The sequence below is a fragment of the Erpetoichthys calabaricus genome, chromosome 5 (genome assembly GCF_900747795.2).
Source record: "Erpetoichthys calabaricus chromosome 5, fErpCal1.3, whole genome shotgun sequence".
Taxonomy (NCBI): Eukaryota; Metazoa; Chordata; class Cladistia; order Polypteriformes; family Polypteridae; genus Erpetoichthys; species Erpetoichthys calabaricus.
Window position 1 is genome coordinate 143,747,267 of NC_041398.2, and position 19,678 is coordinate 143,766,944.

Sequence of the window (19,678 nt, forward strand, 5' to 3'; positions counted from 1 at the left end):
GTGTATTAATATGGTAGTTTCTTAAAATTGGCAAATGTCAAGCTGAAGTTCTGTTCTTGCTTATTAAAAGAAAATTTACTGGGAGCGCACAATTGTCACTACAACGTTTTTGTTCCTCTGTGTATTTGTCACTACATGCTTATGGTAGTGTGAATTTGTCCCACACAATTTTGTTGTGCTACCATAAAAATACCATTCCAACAACATTTTTGGTCATAAAAATGTGCAAGAGAAATGACTACCCTACTTTGATATATATAACATGAATATTGAGTAAAGTATGATGAAGTTATGGCCAGTTAAGTCAAAGTAAAGGGAAGTGGCTAAAATTTGGCAGCATTTATTTTGAAATAATGTTTGAAACTTGAAGTGAAGCATTTTAACTTTGTTGGTGGAATTACAACTTCATAGTACCTGTAGTGCTGTTTCTGAAATAAAATCTCCATTCTCTATATCTTTCCTTAGGCGATTATAAATCACCTGAAGAGGAAAATTCCCACACATCAATTCTTCTTTGTATATCCTTCAAACCTAGTGACTGATATCTCTTCAATCTCTAAAGCTAGCTTTATTCAAGATGATGACAGTACTGATAGCAGTAATAATGGTTAGTAATGCCTTTTTTTCTTCTTCTAGTTAAAATGCAAAAGCTTTTAGTGTCTGTATTTCATGATTTAATAAATGTGCCTTTATTTCTAAAATTGCAGGTATAATTTAAGTTTGAACATTAGTAATTTACTGTGTTGGGAAAATGAAGGTTTTATTTCTAGTGTAGCTGTGATTTATCAAGGGTCTCCAAATAGTTCCTTAAGCATCTACCAGAAAGGTGTACAAGCAGTTAGTATAACTTGTACCAAAAAAAATACAGTGCAAATGTATTCATTTTAAACCCTTTAGTGAAATTCAAAACAAACAGATCATACAAAAAAACAAAGAAGAAACTTGATAATAAATACACCAAGAAAAAAAACTTTTTCTCTGCAATGTTCCTCTTAAGGATTGTCTACATTGCATTTCTTAAAGTTTATATCTGTTATCACATACACTAGAAACTACAGTGCATCCAGAAAGTATTCACAGCACATCACTTTTTCCACATTTTGTTATGTTATAGCCTTATTCCAAAATGGATTAAATTCATTTTTTTCCTCAGAATTCTGCACACAACACCCCATAATGACAACATGAAAAAAGTTTACTTGAGGTCTTTGCAAATTTATTAAAAATAAAAAAACTGAGAAATCACATGTACATAAGTATTCACAGCCTTTGCTCAATACTTTGTCGATGCACCTTTGGCAGCAATTACAGCCTCAAATTTATAGGGTGGAGTGGTGGCTCTGAGGCTAAGGATCTGCGCTGGTATCCTGAAGGTTCGAATCCCTGTCACTGCCAAAAGAGATCCTACTCTGCTGGGCCCTTGAGCCAGACCCTTAACCTGTAATTGCTCCAGGGGCGCTGTACAATGGCTGACCCTGCGCTCTAACCCCAAGGGGTATGCGAAAACTAACAAATTTCTAATACGAGAAATCGTATAAGACGAAATAAAGAACAAAAAAAAAATGTTTAAATGTTTAAAGTCTTGTTGAATATGATGCCACAAGCTTGGAACACCTATCCTTGGTCAGTTTCGCCCATTCCTCTTTGCAGCACCTCTCAAGCTCCATCAGCTTGGATGGGAAGCGTCGGTGCACAGCCATTTTAAGATCTCTCCAGAGATGGGCTCTGGCTGGGCCACTCAAGGACATTCACAGAGTTGTCCTGAAGCCACTCCTTTGATATCTTGGCTGTGTGCTTAGGGTCGTTGTCCTGTTGAAAGATAAACCGTCGCCCCAGTCTGAGGTCAAGAGCGCTCTGGAGCAGGTTTTCATCCAGGATGTCTCTGTACATTGCTGCAGTCATCTTTCCCTTTATCCTGACTAGTCTCCCAGTTCCTGCCGCTGAAAAACATCCCCACAGCATGATGCTGCCACCACCATGCTTCACTGTAGGGATGGTGCCAGGTTTCCTCCAAACGTGACGCCTGGCATTCACACCAAAGAGTTCAATCTTTGTCTCATCAGACCAGAGAATTTTCTTTCTCATGGTCTGAGTGTCCTTCAGGTGCCTTTTGGCAAACTCCAGACGGGCTGCCATATGCCTTTTGCTAAGAAGTGGCTTCCATCTGGCCACACTACCATACAGGCCTGATTGGTGGATTGTTGCAGAGATGGTTGTCCTTCTGGAAGGTTCTCCTCTCTCCACAGAGGGCCTCTGGAGCTCTGACAGAGTGACCATCGGGTTCTTGGTTGCCTCCCTGACTAAGGCCCTTCTCCACCGATCACTCAGTTTAGATGGCCGTCCAGCTCTAGGAAGAGTCCTGGTGGTTTCAAACTTCTTCCACTTACGGATGATGGAGGCCACTGTGCTCATTGGGACCTTCAAAGCAGCAGAAATTTTTCTGTAACCTTCCCCAGATATGTGCCTCGAGACAATCCTGTCTCGGAGGTCTACAGACAATTCCTTTGACTTCATGCTTGGTTTGTGCTCTGACATGAACTGTCAACTGTGGGACCTTATATAGACAGGTGTGTGCCTTTCCAAATCATCTCTAGTCAACTGAATTTACCACAGGTGGACTCCAATTAAGCTGCAGAAACATCTCAAGGATGATCAGGGGAAACAGGATGCACCTGAGCTCAATTTTGAGCTTCATGGCAAAGGCTGTGAATACTTATGTACATGTGCTTTCTCAATTTTTTTATTTTTAATAAATTTGCAAAAACCTCAAGTAAACTTTTTTCATGTTGTCATTATGGGGTGTTGTGTGTAGAATTCTGAGGAAAAAAATGAATTTAATCCATTTTGGAATAAGGCTGTAACATAACAAAATGTGGAAAAAGTGATGCGCTGTGAATACTTTCCGGATGCACTGTATGTTTGACATATGTACATATGTATGTATGGTCAGAATACTATATACCCAAATGTCTTTTTGTCCAACAGTTGATGTTTCTTGTTTCAGTCTGAGCTCATTCTATTCTGTTGAATAAATTCAGAAATATACCATTCCATTAAACTGTTAGCTTATAGGGGGGTAAACAGAATCATCCGTTATCTTTGAGAAAGCTATATTCTATTCAAATTAAGCAAAACTAAAGTAAATTTACTATTAATATTAACTTATAAGATTTGGCTCTTACATTTAGTGACTTGGAGCAAATGTCCAACTAGGATATTTAAAAAATGCTTTAGTTGCCACACATTTTTATGCAATCGTTTTGTTCACCCCACTGAATTAAAGCTGAAACTCTGCACTTCAACTGCATCTGAGTTGTTTCATTTAAAATTCATTGTGGTAATGTACAGAACCAAAATTAGAAAAAAGTTGTCTCTGTCAAAATATTTATGGACCTAACTGTATTTTGGTTGATGCTGGTCAGAAATATCCAGCTTACTGACTTCTAGCACTGGGACAAGACTGATCAGAACTATTTCTATCAAAAGAAATACTTTTAATGTTCTGTTCTTACCTGGAGCTCGGTACTGATGTTTCAAAACTGGATTTATGTGGTTGTATTTCCTACTTTCACCAACGTGGTGCTGGTCCCCCGCCTGGATACACAGAGAGTTCTAGAGTCAGGAAGACGGTCTGGCTGTAAAACTTTAGCCAAAACCATTAATGATGGAATCTGTGCAATCAGTTTTGAAAAATGCTAGGGTGTACCCTGTAGGCAAAATGCAGGGGTCTTACCAGATCCTTTTGGGAAGAGAATGAGGGCTACAGCACTTACTTAGTTGGCAAAGCAGGATCCAGCATATATGTATAACAAAACAAAATCCTCAGTCCAATAAGGTTAATTTTAAAAACTTTTAATGAAAATTTAAGAAGAGCAAATCGCAAAAATTCAGAAGAAAGTTATACACAAAAAAAGGCAACGTAAGGTTTCTTCTCTGTTTCATTACAATCTTAGTTTTCTCATGTTAAACTTAAGTTGCTTTCTATACTTAAAAGTTGTGTTACATTTCTATGGCAGACTTTCATAGGCTTTAATATGTTCATTGCGGTATGAAACTGTTTGCCCTCCATACCTTAAACTTCAAGGCAGATCATAAACTGTACTAGTCTTTAGTCAGAATGAACAGAAATAATTAGAAAGTTCCATTTACAATTTAGGTTGTAGGGGTTATAATCAAACCTTCCATTGACTATGCACTAATATATAGGCAAACATTTTAGCATAACTAAAAAAAATACTTCATCAATTCATTCTTCACCAAAATACTTAATCAGTTTAACATAGCCTAACTAACAAATAGCTCTTACACAGTTGTACCTACAAAAAATGAAATTTGTAAAACTATGTATGCCACTTGCCATGGGAAGTTCCTTTATTCCTCTCGTATTAACTTAAAACTTTGAGTATGTGCAGAAGCTTTTAATAACTCCCCTGTCACCTCCTACCAGTAACCACAGATGGCATAAAAAAACACCTTTTGAATATTGTTGTTCTAATCACCGTATAAATTTGGCCATGTTCCTGAGTGCCATCTTTATTGCAGACCTTGGGAGGACAAAGGAAAAAAGGCAGAAATCAAAACCTTCAGTGAATGTTAACTTAAGGTATTACTTACTCAAGTGGAGAATTGCAAACTATTTTTTGCTAGTCTCTTTGCAGTAGTCATAAAGTTTTTAAAAAAAAATAATAAGTGACAGTAACTATAATTGAAACAGCATCTGTGCAGCATTATGTTGCAGAAAAAAATAGTTTTGAAACAAAGGTCAGAGTAAATAACAAAGGTCATAGAATAACTGAACGCTGACAAAGTGTGTGTTCTATTGGTGGGGACACCAGTAGTCTTTTTGATCTGTGAGTTTGCAGTGGTCATTGGAGAAACATCCATTGGTGGCCGTTTGCCAGACTGTGATAGGGATTTTGATATAGTGCATCACTTTAAAACGTTTAATATCACACTTCTGTAGGCTACTGTGCTAATCATAAGCCAAATTAAACATAGCACAATTGTACAAGTTTCCAGTTAACACACAAGGCCAGCATGTACCCTTACATGTTTGTTTATTTTATCATTTTGTATATTGCAAGTTTTTCAGTGGAAAGAGCAATAGCACTATCCCATCATGCTGTGCCCAGATCACTGCCAGTGCGACATCCAGAAGTCTTTGCGCTGCCTTTTGTTGATTTCCTAAGGGATGGGGTATGGGTCATCCGTGTGCTTATCATGGCCTATTCCAGGTGACAGAGGCAGTCTTTGTTTCTGCTCTGTGTTGTACAGAACTGCACAAAACCATCTCAATGTGGAAAACCTTTGTGGGGCTGTACAGCAATACACCACCCAACAAGTCCAAACCCTGACATGTACCTTTAATCGAACCAGTGAGTCCATTCAATCACCGACCGGGTGCAGGAATGCCTTTCATTATATCTCCTCTCATCTGGTGTTTGTGGGTTAGCGAGCAGTGTGTGAAGCTAGTTTCTGACAGGGTAACCACTATCACCTGAAAGAAACATTATACAACTGGTTTGTAATGTATTAAACATAGAGCCAGGTCACCTTGCAACAAAGTTAGTCGGAAACATTTGAAAGAAAGTGTTTTCTGTTTACAAAAGCAGATTCATTTTGTGTTGGTGCCTGAATTGCAAGTTGTGTGCATTCAATTACGATTACATTAGGAAAATCCACATTTGCTATCTGGGTAGCATCTTAATTATACCATCCCACATAGATGTCATGACATGGCTCAGGGATAATTGTGAGATTCCTGCCTGGTCAGCCAGTTAGTACTGAAAAGTGCTTGTTGCCAATTACCCTTTCGTTGTTAGAACCTGTAACAGAACAGGATTTGCGTGATTTCTACGTTATGCTGTCTGTAATGTAGGCTCTATTTCAGCACATAACTCCAACAGTTATAACTCTAGGAAGTCATTTGTCATTATAAGCCAAAAAGTCATTGCGATCCCTGAAAACTTGCTCCTTGTGTAGCCTTTAATTGCTGATATTCTATTAGAAAACTAATGTTGCCATTGCCAGTTATGTCATTTAAACACACAGCACACCCTTTTTATAGACTAATTAGATACACTTCAGACTAAGACAATAAACATTAAGTATATGCATTAGAAGTTATTACCAACATTGAAGACAACTGCATTGGGAGAATATTTCAATTAACTGTGATATAATTTAATACAAGAACATTGGAATGTGACTGACACATCATTGAAATGCACAATGAAAGAAGATTGTCCTGCTTCTTGGAGCTGCTACAATGCCAACACCAAAAATGTCAGTGTAGGAGTTATGATAGTTGAAATTTGCCCTAACGTTACGTCAATTTTCACACCAAGTTCATGTATTACATATCCCAGAGTTTGAGTAATAAATGTCTTACACACATTTCCGAGTATAAGCACATTTTATACATTAGGCTCCTGGAGAGGGACTTAACTTCTAGCTTCAAGACAGATCTGAAAGAGAGAAGCAGCCCACTTAGGGAAGGCTAATTGCCTTAGCAAGACAGAAACTTTTTTAAAGACTTTTATTTCTGTGAGATATGAAAGTTGTTAATTAAGATAGTTGATATCCAGCTGATCCTGCATGTCTTTTACAAATATCTCCATAAAAATGTGTTTTCTTTGAAACTAAACATTGTCTAGAATGCGAAAGCATAATATTTCAAACATTTTACCTATAAATTATACACACACACACACACACTGCTGCATGGAATCAGGATCCAGGGTTTACGGAGTTTACAGGTTCTTCAAGTCTCAAGTCAAGTCAACTAGGGGAGCATGCACTGGTACAGCGCGTTGCCGCACCCACTACACGACGAAACAACTCAGGATCCCAGTTGGCAACCCCCCAGGCAAACACGTGGTCCAATCCCACCCTCCGGAAATGACCCTATACCTGCCGCAGCCAGGAGTTACGTGGGCGACCCCTTAGCCTGTTCCAGGCACTTGGGTCCCAGACAATGAGGATTTTACGAGCTGGATCACCTTCAGGGAAACGCACCACATAGCCATAGTGCTGTAACTGACGCTCCCTCACAATGCAGGTAATGTGTCTCATTCAGGACTCCATGAGCAACTGCTCATTCGACACAAAGTCAAACCAATGGTACCAAAGGATTTTCCGGAGAGACACAGTACCAAAGGAGTCCAGTCTTCGTCTCAGGTCATTGGATAGCGTCCATGTCTCGCAACCATATAGCAAGACAGGAAGCACCAGGACTCTAAAGACTTGGACCTTCGTCCTTTTGCATAGATATCGGGAGCACCACACACCCCTTTCCAGTGACCTCATGATCCCCCATCCTCTCCCAATCTGTCTGCTGACCCCTCTACAAGGTCGACACTCTCGCTGCAAACAGACACACTACTAATGGCTGTGCCGAAGAGGTCATTAAAGGCTTGGATCTTGGTTTCTATCCAGGACACTCGCAAGCCTAGACACTTAAGACTCCTTGCTCAGTCTCTCGAGCTCCCCGATCAGAGCCTCCATTGACTCCGCGAAGATCACAGCATTGTCGGCAAAGTCAAGATCCGTGAATTTTTCTTCACCAACAGATGCCCCACAGCCGCTGGACCCCACAACTTTGCTCAACACCCAGTCCATACAAGCATTGAACAGAGTAGAAGCAAGAACACACCCCTGACGAACCCCAGAATCAACTGGGAAAAACGCAGAGGTCCTGCCTCCACGCTGCACAGCACTCACAGTACCAGTGTACAGACCGGCCATGATATCCAGCAAACTCGAGGGGATCCCACGAACCCTCAGGATGTTCCACAGGGCAGTCGAACACTTTATGAAAATCGACAAAAGCTGCAAAGAAACTCTGTCGACATTCGAGTTTACGCTCCATGAGAACCCTCAGTGCCAGGATGCGGTTGATGGTAGACTTCTTAGGGCTCGTTTATACTTCATGCTCAGAACGCGTACGCACCCACATCATGGCTGCCACGCATTCCCAGCGCTCATTTGACACGTCCTCTGAGCAGGTCCTCAGAAATTAATGCGACGCATGCACCAGTTGCAGTACTGGCAAAAAGTCAGGGGGTGCAGTGTGGTAAAAGTTGGAATGTGACGTCCGAGTCTCTGGTTACTATCTACATGTGAAAGAAAGCCGCTTTGCGGATCCTACAAGATCAATGTGTGCGCTTCAATGTTTGATAAGTGGTACGATGTAGTGAAGCAAAATGCTGACATACAGATGCATTCGTGGTGCTTTTATATTCAAGCGTCTTGTATTCCTTATCGTAATGACACGATACATTTTAAAACTCTCATATATTGTCTTCTGTGCTGTCTTTTTTTTTTTTTTTTTTTTTTTTAGGGCTTCCTCCGGACCTGACAGCAGCGACAAACAGTAACACAGAACACATTAAATGTATGATATTCCAACTCTGCACATTTAGAATCCTTAGATTTATACTTGATATTAGTTTCATGATGAAATGCATTAAAATATGTATGTTACATTTTACAGATAAATCATTAATTTTGTTTAAATAATGAATACTGTTAATAATTACACACATGGGGTGACACGATGGCAGAGCGGTAGCACTGCTGTCTCGCAGGGAGTCACGTCGCTGGTATTCTCTGCCTGGAGTTTGCATGTTTTCCTTTTGGGTTTCCACAGTGTGCTCCAGTTTCCTTCCAAAGATATACAGATTTGGTGACACTAAGATAACATTAGTGTATGTGAATGATTGTATTCACCTTGCGATGAGCTGATGCTCGTCCAGGGATTGTTTCAGCCTCGTGCCCAATGTTTACTGGAATGGACAAATCCCTGGATTGATGGATTTAATCATTAAACATCTTTTTCAGAGATATTGCAGTAAGGTGTCATCAGAATTTAATGGGTGTTCCAGGCAATTCACAACACAGAGAAGCTAAACCGGTTCTCACCATGATAATATCTCGCACTGCCACCTGGTGGATTCCTCCAGATTTCCGTAAAGTACGCGCTTAAATATAAACAGTACAACGCTTGTGTAGCAGGAGCATCCGCTACAGCATGCGTTGCGTCACGTGAAGTATAAACCCAGTCTCAGGCTTAAAACCAGACTGTTCCGGTCGCTGTGCAAGTGATCATGGATCCTATTGAGGACGACCCTAGAAAGGACCTTAAAAGGCACTGAGAGCAGTGTTATCCCCCCGTAGTTGCTGCAATCTAGGTGATCTCCCTTCCCTTTCCAGATAGGGATGACAACTCCCGTTTTCCAGTCAGTTGTGATGATGCCTATCTCCCAAATGGAAGCAAAGATTGTTTGGAATGCCAGGAGGGACAGCCTTACCACCAGCCTGGAGAAGTTCACCCTGGATACCACAGATTCCTGCAGCCTTTCCTCCCCTCAGCTGATTCACCACCTGTGCAATCTCATTGAGATTTGGTGGTTCACATCTAATTGGAGGATCAGCCTCAAGGACCGTGGACCCAGAGATATCCAATGTCCTAGCAGGAGAATCAGCTTTGAACAACTGCTCAAAGTAGCCAGCCCAGCGGGTCACAACTGCACAACTTCTTCATGTCTGCATTGGTTTTTCTATGGGTGTTCCCAAAGGTGTAAAGATTTGGTTATTCAAAACCACCCCTTTGTCAGTGTAAGTCAGAGTATGTATAGGCCGTTACTTAGACTGTTGCTCTGTCCTGAGTTGGTGGCTTATGCCCAGTGTTGCCAGGAGAAGCTCAAGTGCCCCCACAACACTAAAATTAGATTAAGTGGGTTTGAAAAAAAATGGAGTATTGTCCAGTAATTCCAGTACTTAAGCCTGAGTGATGCCAAATCTAACCTTCTGAACATATGGATAGCAATACAATAAATATAATACACATGCATGTGTAATAGAGTAGTATAAGTAGAGTGAGTGAAGAATTTCCTGTAATGATGTATTCGAATATTGTGTCTTATGTTATGATAAGAAAGGTTATATTAAATTTAGAGATGTGAAATTTGTTACCATTTGTCATTTTTTTAATGAACATTCAGATCTAAATATGAAGTGTTGCATGATAGAACTGGGTCTGATATTTGATTTGCAAATCCAATGCAAACAAATCAGAAAGACAAAAAACAAGGGTGGGATCTCCAGTGTGCACCCTCATTTAATGTCTAGGTTGGCTGAGTGAAAGAAAGCAAAAGAATGTTGCAAAAATGTCACATGATGTATACTTGGTTTATTGTAGCATATGAGTAAGCTTCTAAAAAAGCTAAGGTCTGTCCTTGTTGGAAGGTAGGTAGGTTCTAAATAAGTGGCCACTGTAGAGGTTGTTTAAGTAGGACAAGAAGCGGAAGAGGCAGAGTTGGCAATATCCAGACCAGAAATTATGTCAGAAGTCTTTCAGTGGGTTCTCCTACAATATAAAGTAAATGGAAACTGTATTATTAATGATAGATAGATAGATAATTTATTAATCCCAAGGGGAAATTCACATTGTGGTGGTGTCACACCAGAAACTTCCCCATATTTTTAGTTGACCCCACACCAGTGAGACATTCCTGACACGTCCATGACACAAGATTAAGAAACACCTCAGTCTTTGTTGAGAAAGCTCATAGTTTAACATGTCTTGGATTATTTTTCGGACCTATTAATAGTTTTGACTATATCTGTATAGGACAAGAGAAATGGTTTCATAGACTAAGCAGGCAAGTGTCATTATTGACTCTAACAAAAATTAAGTTGATATGCTGCTGTGATGGTGACCATTTTGACAGCATAATCTAGCTACTGCACACATGTCAGTCATTTACAAATTGACAATCTGCATTTATTTGGAAAACTGGTCGTGAACATGTAAAACATACAGTAATCCCTCCTCCATCGCGGGGGTTGCGTTCCAGAGCCACCCGCGAAATAAGAAAATCCGTGAAGTAGAAACCATATGTTTATATGGTTATTTTTATATTGTCATGCTTGGGTCACAGATTTGCGCAGAAACACAGGAGGTTGTAGAGAGACAGGAACGTTATTCAAACACTGCAAACAAACATTTGTCTCTTTTTCAAAAGTTTAAACTGTGCTCCATGACAAGACAGAGATGACAGTTCAGTCTCACAATTAAAAGAATGCAAACATATCTTCCTCTTCAAAGGAGCAAACAAATCAATAGGGCTGTTTGGCTTTTAAGTATGAGAAGCACCGCGGCACAAAGCTGTTGAAGGTGGCAGCTCACACCCCCTCCGTCAGGAGCAGAGAGAGAGAGACAGATAAAAAAAATCAATACGTGCCCTTCGAGCTTTTAAGTATGCGAAGCACCGTGCAGCATGTCGCTTCACGAAGCAGCTGCACAGAAGGTAGCCAACGTGAAGATAACCTTTCAGCATTTTTAGACGAGCGTCCGTATCGTCTAGGTGTGCGAACAGCCCCCCTGCTCACACCCCCTACGTCAGGATCAGAGAATGTCAGAGCAAGAGAGAGAGAGAGAAAAGTAAGTTGGGTAGCTTCTCAGCCATCTGCCAATAGCGTCCCTTGTATGAAATCAACTGGGCAAACCAACTGAGGAAGCATGTACCAGAAATTAAAAGACCCATTGTCCGCAGAAATCCGCAAATCAGCAAAAAATCCGCGATATATATTTAAATATGCTTACATATAAAATCCGCGATAGAGTGAAGCCGCGAAAGGCGAAGCACGATATAGCGAGGGATCACTGTATGTAAACTACTAAACAATTTTTTTACTTTTTCTATGCATTTAAAAGAAACAAGAAATGAAATGTTAGTGTCAAAAAGACAATGAAAGTCAAAACCACACTTGTTTTAATCAACTGTCAGTGTCCTGAAATGAACGCATTTTGGGCACAAGTTGTGGATTAACACCCACAGATGTTATCAGCTGCAGCAGGAATGTTTCACTAGATAAAACACGAGTAAACTTAAGAAATTATTTGTCTGTAGCACTGAGGAAAATTATTCTCTTGAAAGGCTGTCAACCTTTGCTAAATATTTTATTGTACTTCTGTATATATTAAATTAATTAAACCCTTATCAGGCCATAATCAAACAAAAAATAACTGAATGAATGATATTATATGAAGCCCATTTCCTGTTTTTGCTTAATTGTCTTTAGTTCAGAATTCCTTCAAAAACTTATAAAAAACTTTTTGTTTTTCAAGGTGTTCCCCTTCATAGCACTGCACTGGAAGAAAATATTAAAACTAGCAAGTCATTTTCAGGGGTTCAAGTAACATCTCCACAAATAAACAATCTTTCATTTTTAAAGACTGCTCAACCCAATTTACCTTCATCATCAAAAGTAAATAGGAATGATGGTCCTATAACACAAATGAGGAACAAGACCCTCAAGTGGAATTTAAAGAAAAATAAAACAATTTCAAAAAATGGCATGAACAGCAAGCAAAAACTGACTCGGAAGGTGCAAAGTAAAAAGACAGTGAGGATTGATGGATCAAATGAGAGTGCAAAATTAAGGTAAGTTTCACACATTTTGTTTGTGTTTATTTTTATTTTAATAAGTTTTTTTTTTTAATTCAGAGATGTCTTTCTCTCGTATGTTCACATACAGTACATACTGACATCCAGATAGTTTTTGATTTCAATGCCTGCTTATCTTTGCATATGCTTTTTGTTATATCATCATATGTCAACCTAAGACTCCCATGCCTAAACCATTTACTGTTTATTTAAAAAGTGTCTTCAGTTTTTTTTTTTTATTTCAGCTTATTCATACTAAATACAGTACATTTACTTTAATCGACATCCTTTACTCTGTTACAAATACTGTATAACTAAAACCGAAATGCCTGCAGCAAAAACACCACAATGCTAGTCATTAAAACAACATACAATATGAGAACAAAAAAATTGACAGATTTTCTTTTTTTAGTACTGTACTGCCATTTCTTAAAACTCCATACGGCAACAAAGACAAAAATATGGTCCCAGATTCCAACTATGTGTAGATAAATAGTTGCTGAGTCCAATGTTGTTGATTGCCATGGAATACAGTGAAAAAAGAAAAAAAATCTGTCCTTAGGTTGTGTTCCATGATCAGGAAGGAGAAAATAGCCACACTATTGTGGCCACTCAATAACACAGAATGGAAAAGATGTAGTAAAGTCCATTAAAGGTTATTGATTCATTTATTAAAAAGCAATATGATCAACTTCCTCAGCAGATTGAATGATATGTTACTATATTCTTGGTCCTTACAATACTTTCTAATACTTCTTGAGTTTTGAGATTTTACTGTGTACATTTTAGTTAGCCAACTTCTTGCTTGACCACTACTCAGAACCTTCTTGTTCTTTGTTGTTCACTTGACCTTTATCTGGTTTCATGATATGCTTGAACAAGTTTCTGACATTTCTTAGCTCTTTATTACTATTTCAGAGATAGATGCTATATATTTATTTTAATATGGAAATCATACCACAACACGTAATGCACAGTGACTATACTACCACTAACTCTAATTTCTCTTCCACATTTTCCACTTCCAAAATCAGTGTCTTTTAAAGGGCAGGGTCTCCAGTCCATTTTAGTTGTAATCCATAGAATTATAGGTCCTTGTCCTTACTTGAGTCCATTCCATGCCTTCTGGCTCAAGAAGTCTGCAGAGGGGCCTCTGAAGACATGTCGTTGTAGGTGATTTACACCTTTGTTATCAGACAGGTCCTGGTACAAGCCATAGTTCAGTCAGTCACTTTGGAATGCAAGTGGGGGTTTTCTGCAGCTGGATGCCTGCATCCCTGTTAAATCTACTCCCATAAATGCCTAGTGCTAATTTTGTCCTGCTGCATGTGTAATATCAGTGGAAATTTATAAGATAATATAAGATAAGATAATAAGTTTCAAAACCCCTGTTTTTCTAGCTTTTACAGTGCATCCGGAAAGTATTCACAGCGCATCACTTTTTCTGCATTTTGTTATGTTACAGCCTTATTCCAAAATGGATTAAATTCATTTTTTTCTTCAGAATTCTACACACAACACCCCATAATGACAACGTGAAAAAAGTTTACTTGAGGTTTTTGCAAATTTATTAAAAATAAAAAAACTGAGAAATCACATGTACATAAGTATTCACAGCCTTTGCTCAATACTTTATCGATGCACCTTTGGCAGAAATTACAGCCTCAAGTCTTTTTGAATATGATGCCATAAGCTTGGCACACCTATCCTTGGCCAGTTTCGCCCATTCCTCTTTGCAGCACCTCTCAAGCTCCATCAGCTTGGATGGGAAGCGTCGGTGCACAGCCATTTTAAGATCTCTCCAGAGATGTTCAATCGGATTCAAGTCAGGGCTTTGGCTGGGCCACTCAAGGACATTCACAGAGTTGTCCTGAAGCCACTCCTTTGATATCTTGGCTGTGTACTTAGGGTCGTTGTCCTGCTGAAAGATGAACCATCGCCCCAGTCTGAGGTTAAGAGTGCTCTGGAGCAGGTTTTCATTCAGGATGTCTCTGTACATTGCTGCAGTCATCTTTCCCTTTATCTTGACTAGTCTCCCAGTTCCTGCTGCTGATAAACATCCCCACAGCATGATGCTGCCACCACCATGCTTCACTGTAGGGATGGTGCCAGGTTTCCTCCAAACATGACGTCTGGCATTCAAACCAAGGAGTTCAATCTATGTCTCATAAGACCAGTGAATTTTGTTTCTCATGGTCTGAGAGTCCTTCAGGTGCCTTTTGGCAAACTCCAGGCGGGCTGCCATGTGCCTTTTACTAAAGAGTGGCTTCCGTCTGGCCACTCTACCATACAGGCTTGATTGGTGGATTGCTGCAGAGATGGTTGTCCTTCTGGAAGGTTATCCTGTCTCCACAGAGGACCTCTGGAGCTCTGACAGAGTGACCATCGGGTTCTTGGTCACCTCCCTGATTAAGGCCCTTCTCCACCGATCGCTCAGTTTAGATGGCCGGCCAGCTCTAGGAAGTGTCCTGGTGGTTTCGAACTTCTTCCACTTGCGGATGATGGAGGCCACTGAGCTCATTGGGACCTTCAAAGCAGCAGAAATTTTTCTGTAACCTTCCCCAGATTTGTGCCTCGAGACAATCCTGTCTCGGAGGTCTACAGACAATTCCTTTGACTTCATGCTTGGTTTTTGCTCTGACATGAACTGTCAACTGTGGGACCTTATATAGACAGGTGTGTGCCTTTCCAAATCATGTCCAACCAACTGAATTTACCACAAGTGGACTCCAGTTAAGCTGCAGAAACATCTCAAGGATGATCAGGGGAAACAGGATGCACCTGAGCTCAATTTTCAGCTTCATGGCAAAGGCTGTGAATACTTATGTACATGTGCTTTCTCAATTTTTTTATTTTTAATAAATTTGCAAAAACCTCAAGTAAACTTTTGTCACGTTGTCATTATGGGGTGTTGTGTGTAGAATTCTGAGGAAAAAAATGAATTTAATCCATTTTGGAATAAGGCTGTAACATAACAAAATGTGGAAAAAGTGATGCGCTGTGAATACTTTCCGGATGCACTGTATTGATATCTAAGCAGTTCAAGTCTATTGAATAACCTGACATGGTACAAAGATAACTGCTGGAGGTTAAAAAAAAGTTTAGGTTGCCAAAAACTAAAAAAAGAATGCAATTTTTGGACTTATGCAAAAAGGACTTTTATCAGAATGCAAGTACTAGGTTATCAAACTACAATTTTTCTACAGCAATAGAAGTTAATTAAGACTAAGGAAAAATAAAAAGCTAAAATTGCCACTTTAAATTCAGAAGCTCAGTAGCACAAGGTTAACTTCAGCTTAATGATTAATTTGTACATTGTAATGAGCATGGTGACAAAAGAGAGAGAGAGAGAGAGACACACACACACACACACACACACAGAGAGACAGACCACTGCAGCTGCAGTCATGGCCGAAATTATTGACACCCCTGGAATTTTCCCAGAAAATGCACAATTTCTCCCAGAAAATTATTGCAATTACAAATGTTTTTGTATATACATGTTTATTTCCTTTATGTGCATTGGAACAACACAAAAAAATGGAGAAAACAAGCCAAATCTGACATCATGTCACACAGAACTCCAAAAATGGGCTGGACAAAATTATTGGCACGCTTTCAAAATTGTAGGTAAATCGTTTTATTTCAAGCAGATGATGCTCGTTTGAAGTCACCTGTGGCAAGAAACAGGTGCTGGCAATATAGCAATCACACCTGAAGCCAGTTAAAATGGAGAAAAGTTGACTCAACCTTTCTGTTGTGTGTCTGAGTGTGCCACACTAAGCATGGGGAACAGAAAGAAGAGCAGAGAATTGTCTGAGGACTTGGGAACAAAAATTGTGGAAAAATATCAACAATCTCAAGGCTACAAGTCCATCTCCAGAGATCTTCATGTTCCTTTGTCCACTGTACGCAACATAATCAAGAAGTTCACAATACATGTCACTGTAGCTAATCTCCCTGGACGTGGACGGAAGAGAAAAATTGATAAAAGACTACAACGAAGGATAGTCCGAATGGTGGATAAACAACCCCAATCAACTTCAAAACCTATTCAAGCTGTTCTGCAGACTCAGGGTGCAACAGTGTCAGCTCGAACTATCCGTTGACATCTGAACGAAATGAAACGCTATGGCAGGAGAGCCAGGAGGACCCTACTGCTGACACAGAAACATGAAAAAGCCAGACTGGAGTTTGACAAAATGTACTTGAGGAAGCCAAAATCCTTCTGGGCGAACATCTTGTGGACAGATGAGACCAAGGTAGAGCTTTTTGGTAATGCTCATCATTCTACTGTTTACAGAAAACGGAATGAGGCCTATGAAGAAAAGAACACAGTACCTACAGTCAAACATGGTGGAGGTTCTAAGATGTTTTGGGGATGTTTTGCTGCCTCTGGCACTGGATGCCTTGACTGTGTGCAAGGCATCATGAAATCTGAAGACTACCAAAAGATATTGGGGTGCAATGTAGGGCCCAGTGTCAGAAAGCTGGGTCTGCGTCAGAGGTCATGGGTGTTCCAGCAGGACAATGACTCCAAACATACCTCTAAAAGCACTCAGAAATGGTTGAAAACAAAGCGCTGGAGAGTTCTGAAGTGGCCAGCAATGAGTCCGGATCTAAATCCGATTGAACACTTATGGAGAGATCTCAAAATTGATGTTGGGAGAAGGCGCCCTTCAAATCTGAGAAACCTTGAGCAGTTTGCAAAAGAAGAGTGGTTGGAAATTCCAGTTGAGAGGTGTAACAAGCTTGTAGATGGTTATAGGAAGCGCTTGATTTCAGTTATTTTTTCCAAAGGGCGTGCAACCAAATATTAAGTAGAGGGTGCCAATAATTTTGTCCAGCCCGGTTTTTGAGTTTTGTGTGAAATGATGTCAGATTTGGCTTTTTTTCTGTTGTTTTGTGTTGTTCCAATGCACATAAAGGAAATAAACATGTGTATACCAAAACATTTGTAACTGCAACAATTTTCTGGGAGAAATGGTGCATTTTCTAGGAAAATTCCAGGGGTGCCAATAATTTCAGCCATGACTGTACTTGGCTCCATGCATTTGAAAAGTGCTTATGTCTGCTAGGATATCTTTCTGTCATTTTGAGAGAAAGATATCCTAGCATTTTCACTGTATTGCAAAATAACAGCAAATAGAGTTTAGATAACCATAGTGCTCTAGATATATTTTGGTAAGGCATGATTGCATTTCCAAATAAACAGTAATTTTAACTTACTTTAGTTATTCGTTTAGATGTGCCATCAGATGGTGAATGCTCTGCAGCCTCCTAAATGCTTGTACTGGTGTCATTGAGTTGGGTGTTTTGAGGACTGGAATTTGCATCTCCGGTGTCTCTTCGTTATCAACTCTCATAATGGCAGTCCTTTTCATCTCCTTTTGATGAGGTGTAACACATTGTTTATTTTGAATGCATATTTTGTAATTCAATTTTTCACAAACATAGCAGACAATTCTTTAAATCTAACATTGACTCTGACATATATTGTCGTTACTGACAATATATTGTTCACTTTTACCATTAGTCCATTGATATCTTTGAAGGCCACTGTATAATTTGATTTTACAAGAAAAGATTTCCCTTGCAACGGGTTATGTTTATTTTTCACACATGCAATGTGCTCTCTGCACCGATGGCACACATTTATATGTTTAATAGTTTATTGTATTCAGAAGCTCACTCTATGTTGGATCTGGTTAATGAGAGCACCACTGATCTTTGCAGTTCAAAATCACCACACTCTACTTTGAGCACAGCCTTCCTGAGGTACTGAATTGCTTTAGAAATGTGACAGTCGATTCTCTACTTGTTCCCACTCAGTTTTAAGCAAAATTCACTTATGGTCGTTTCTGTACGTATAAATTATACATCTGGCTCAGGTAGACTAGGCAGACTCAAAGCCACAACAGAATCGGAAAACAAGCTTTGAGAGTCAACAGCTCATGTGGTAGCTTGTTTGCAAGTCCAGTGTTGTGTTTTCACATCATCTGCCAGAAAAGGACACACATCAGGATTTAGCAGGCAAACTAAACTGGCTGACTAAACTGTATGATGATGGTGTTTTGATATTGACATAAAAACTAAGTATGTTAAACACAAAAATATGCCAGAGGATAAAAATCATAGGGAAAATTTTCTGGACAATAAAGTATTTTTATTAAATTATTGTATAAAATAAAAAATATATATATGTGAAAACTGAACCTTGACACACAATTTTAAATTAAAAATGAAGCTTCTTATAAGAATGCAAAATAATTAACTTTTTTTGGTTCTTGCAGCTTACTCTGTAGGTTTTACCGTATTTTGCACCATAAGATGCACCTGACCATTAGACGCACCTAGGTTTAGAGGAGGAAAATAAGAAAAAAAATATTCTGAACCAAATGGTGTACTAATATGTTTAATAAAATATAGCAGAATAATATTTCAACCATGTAAATTCAACAGCGGTATTAAGAAACATCATCACTGTCATTAACAAATAAGGAGAGACTTTAAGATTCAAGCACTCTTCTAGTTTTATGGAAACCCCAAGAACTCCTCATCACTAGTCTCAGAATTTATGAAGCTCAGTTTCTCACAATCACTTTGCAGGAGCACGTACCTATCATCACGCGGCATAACCTGTCCAAAGCCACCAGGGGACAAAGCACGTTTGCACAATGCTTCCTGAAGTTATATCGCCAGTCTAGTCCCATCTATATTTGTAATGCCACAAAGCCCTTCATCTCATGTTTTGTTGTGGGTTTCCAGTTTGAAAAACGAGAATGTTGTGCAAGCACAGCCCTCGATTCAAAAAAATTGTTCTGCATACCTGTTTGTCTCATCTGACAGTAGCTGAAAGGCAGCTTCAGGAAAGAACAGCCTGAAGTAGTCCAGCGGCTGGTAATCTGTCGAGTCCAACAGCAAGCCATACTGTCTTGTGAAGTCTGGTAGCCAGTTTGGCTCCCACGGATCAATGTCTAGGTATTCCTCCCACACGAACCTTGCCATAGGTGCATTGGCTGCACGAATATGCTCAGCTGGGGCGGCATCGGCTGGTGTCCCGATCAGCTGATGCCACTTCCTCACTCTCTTGTTCGATCTCCTGATCACTCTCAACAAAATCAGATTCTGAAAAAATCAGAGTCCGATTCAGTGATAATGCGCAAAATATCGTCTGCTGAGTATTTTGTTTTCTGCACTCGCTTCGCTCCCTCGTGAGATGTCGA

At 39.6% G+C, this 19,678-nt stretch overlaps 1 protein-coding gene across 2 annotated transcripts in view; it reads left to right on the plus strand.

Moving 5' to 3' along the window:
- cenpu (centromere protein U) overlaps positions 1-19,678 on the plus strand; it is a 133,051-nt gene that overhangs the window by 36,295 nt on the left and 77,078 nt on the right. For both annotated transcript variants that reach the window (XM_028802113.2, XM_051928442.1), the window contains exons 3-4: positions 466-607; positions 12,134-12,449. In XM_028802113.2, coding sequence (XP_028657946.1) covers positions 466-607; positions 12,134-12,449 — 458 coding nt within the window. The remainder of the gene's footprint in view (positions 1-465; positions 608-12,133; positions 12,450-19,678) is intronic.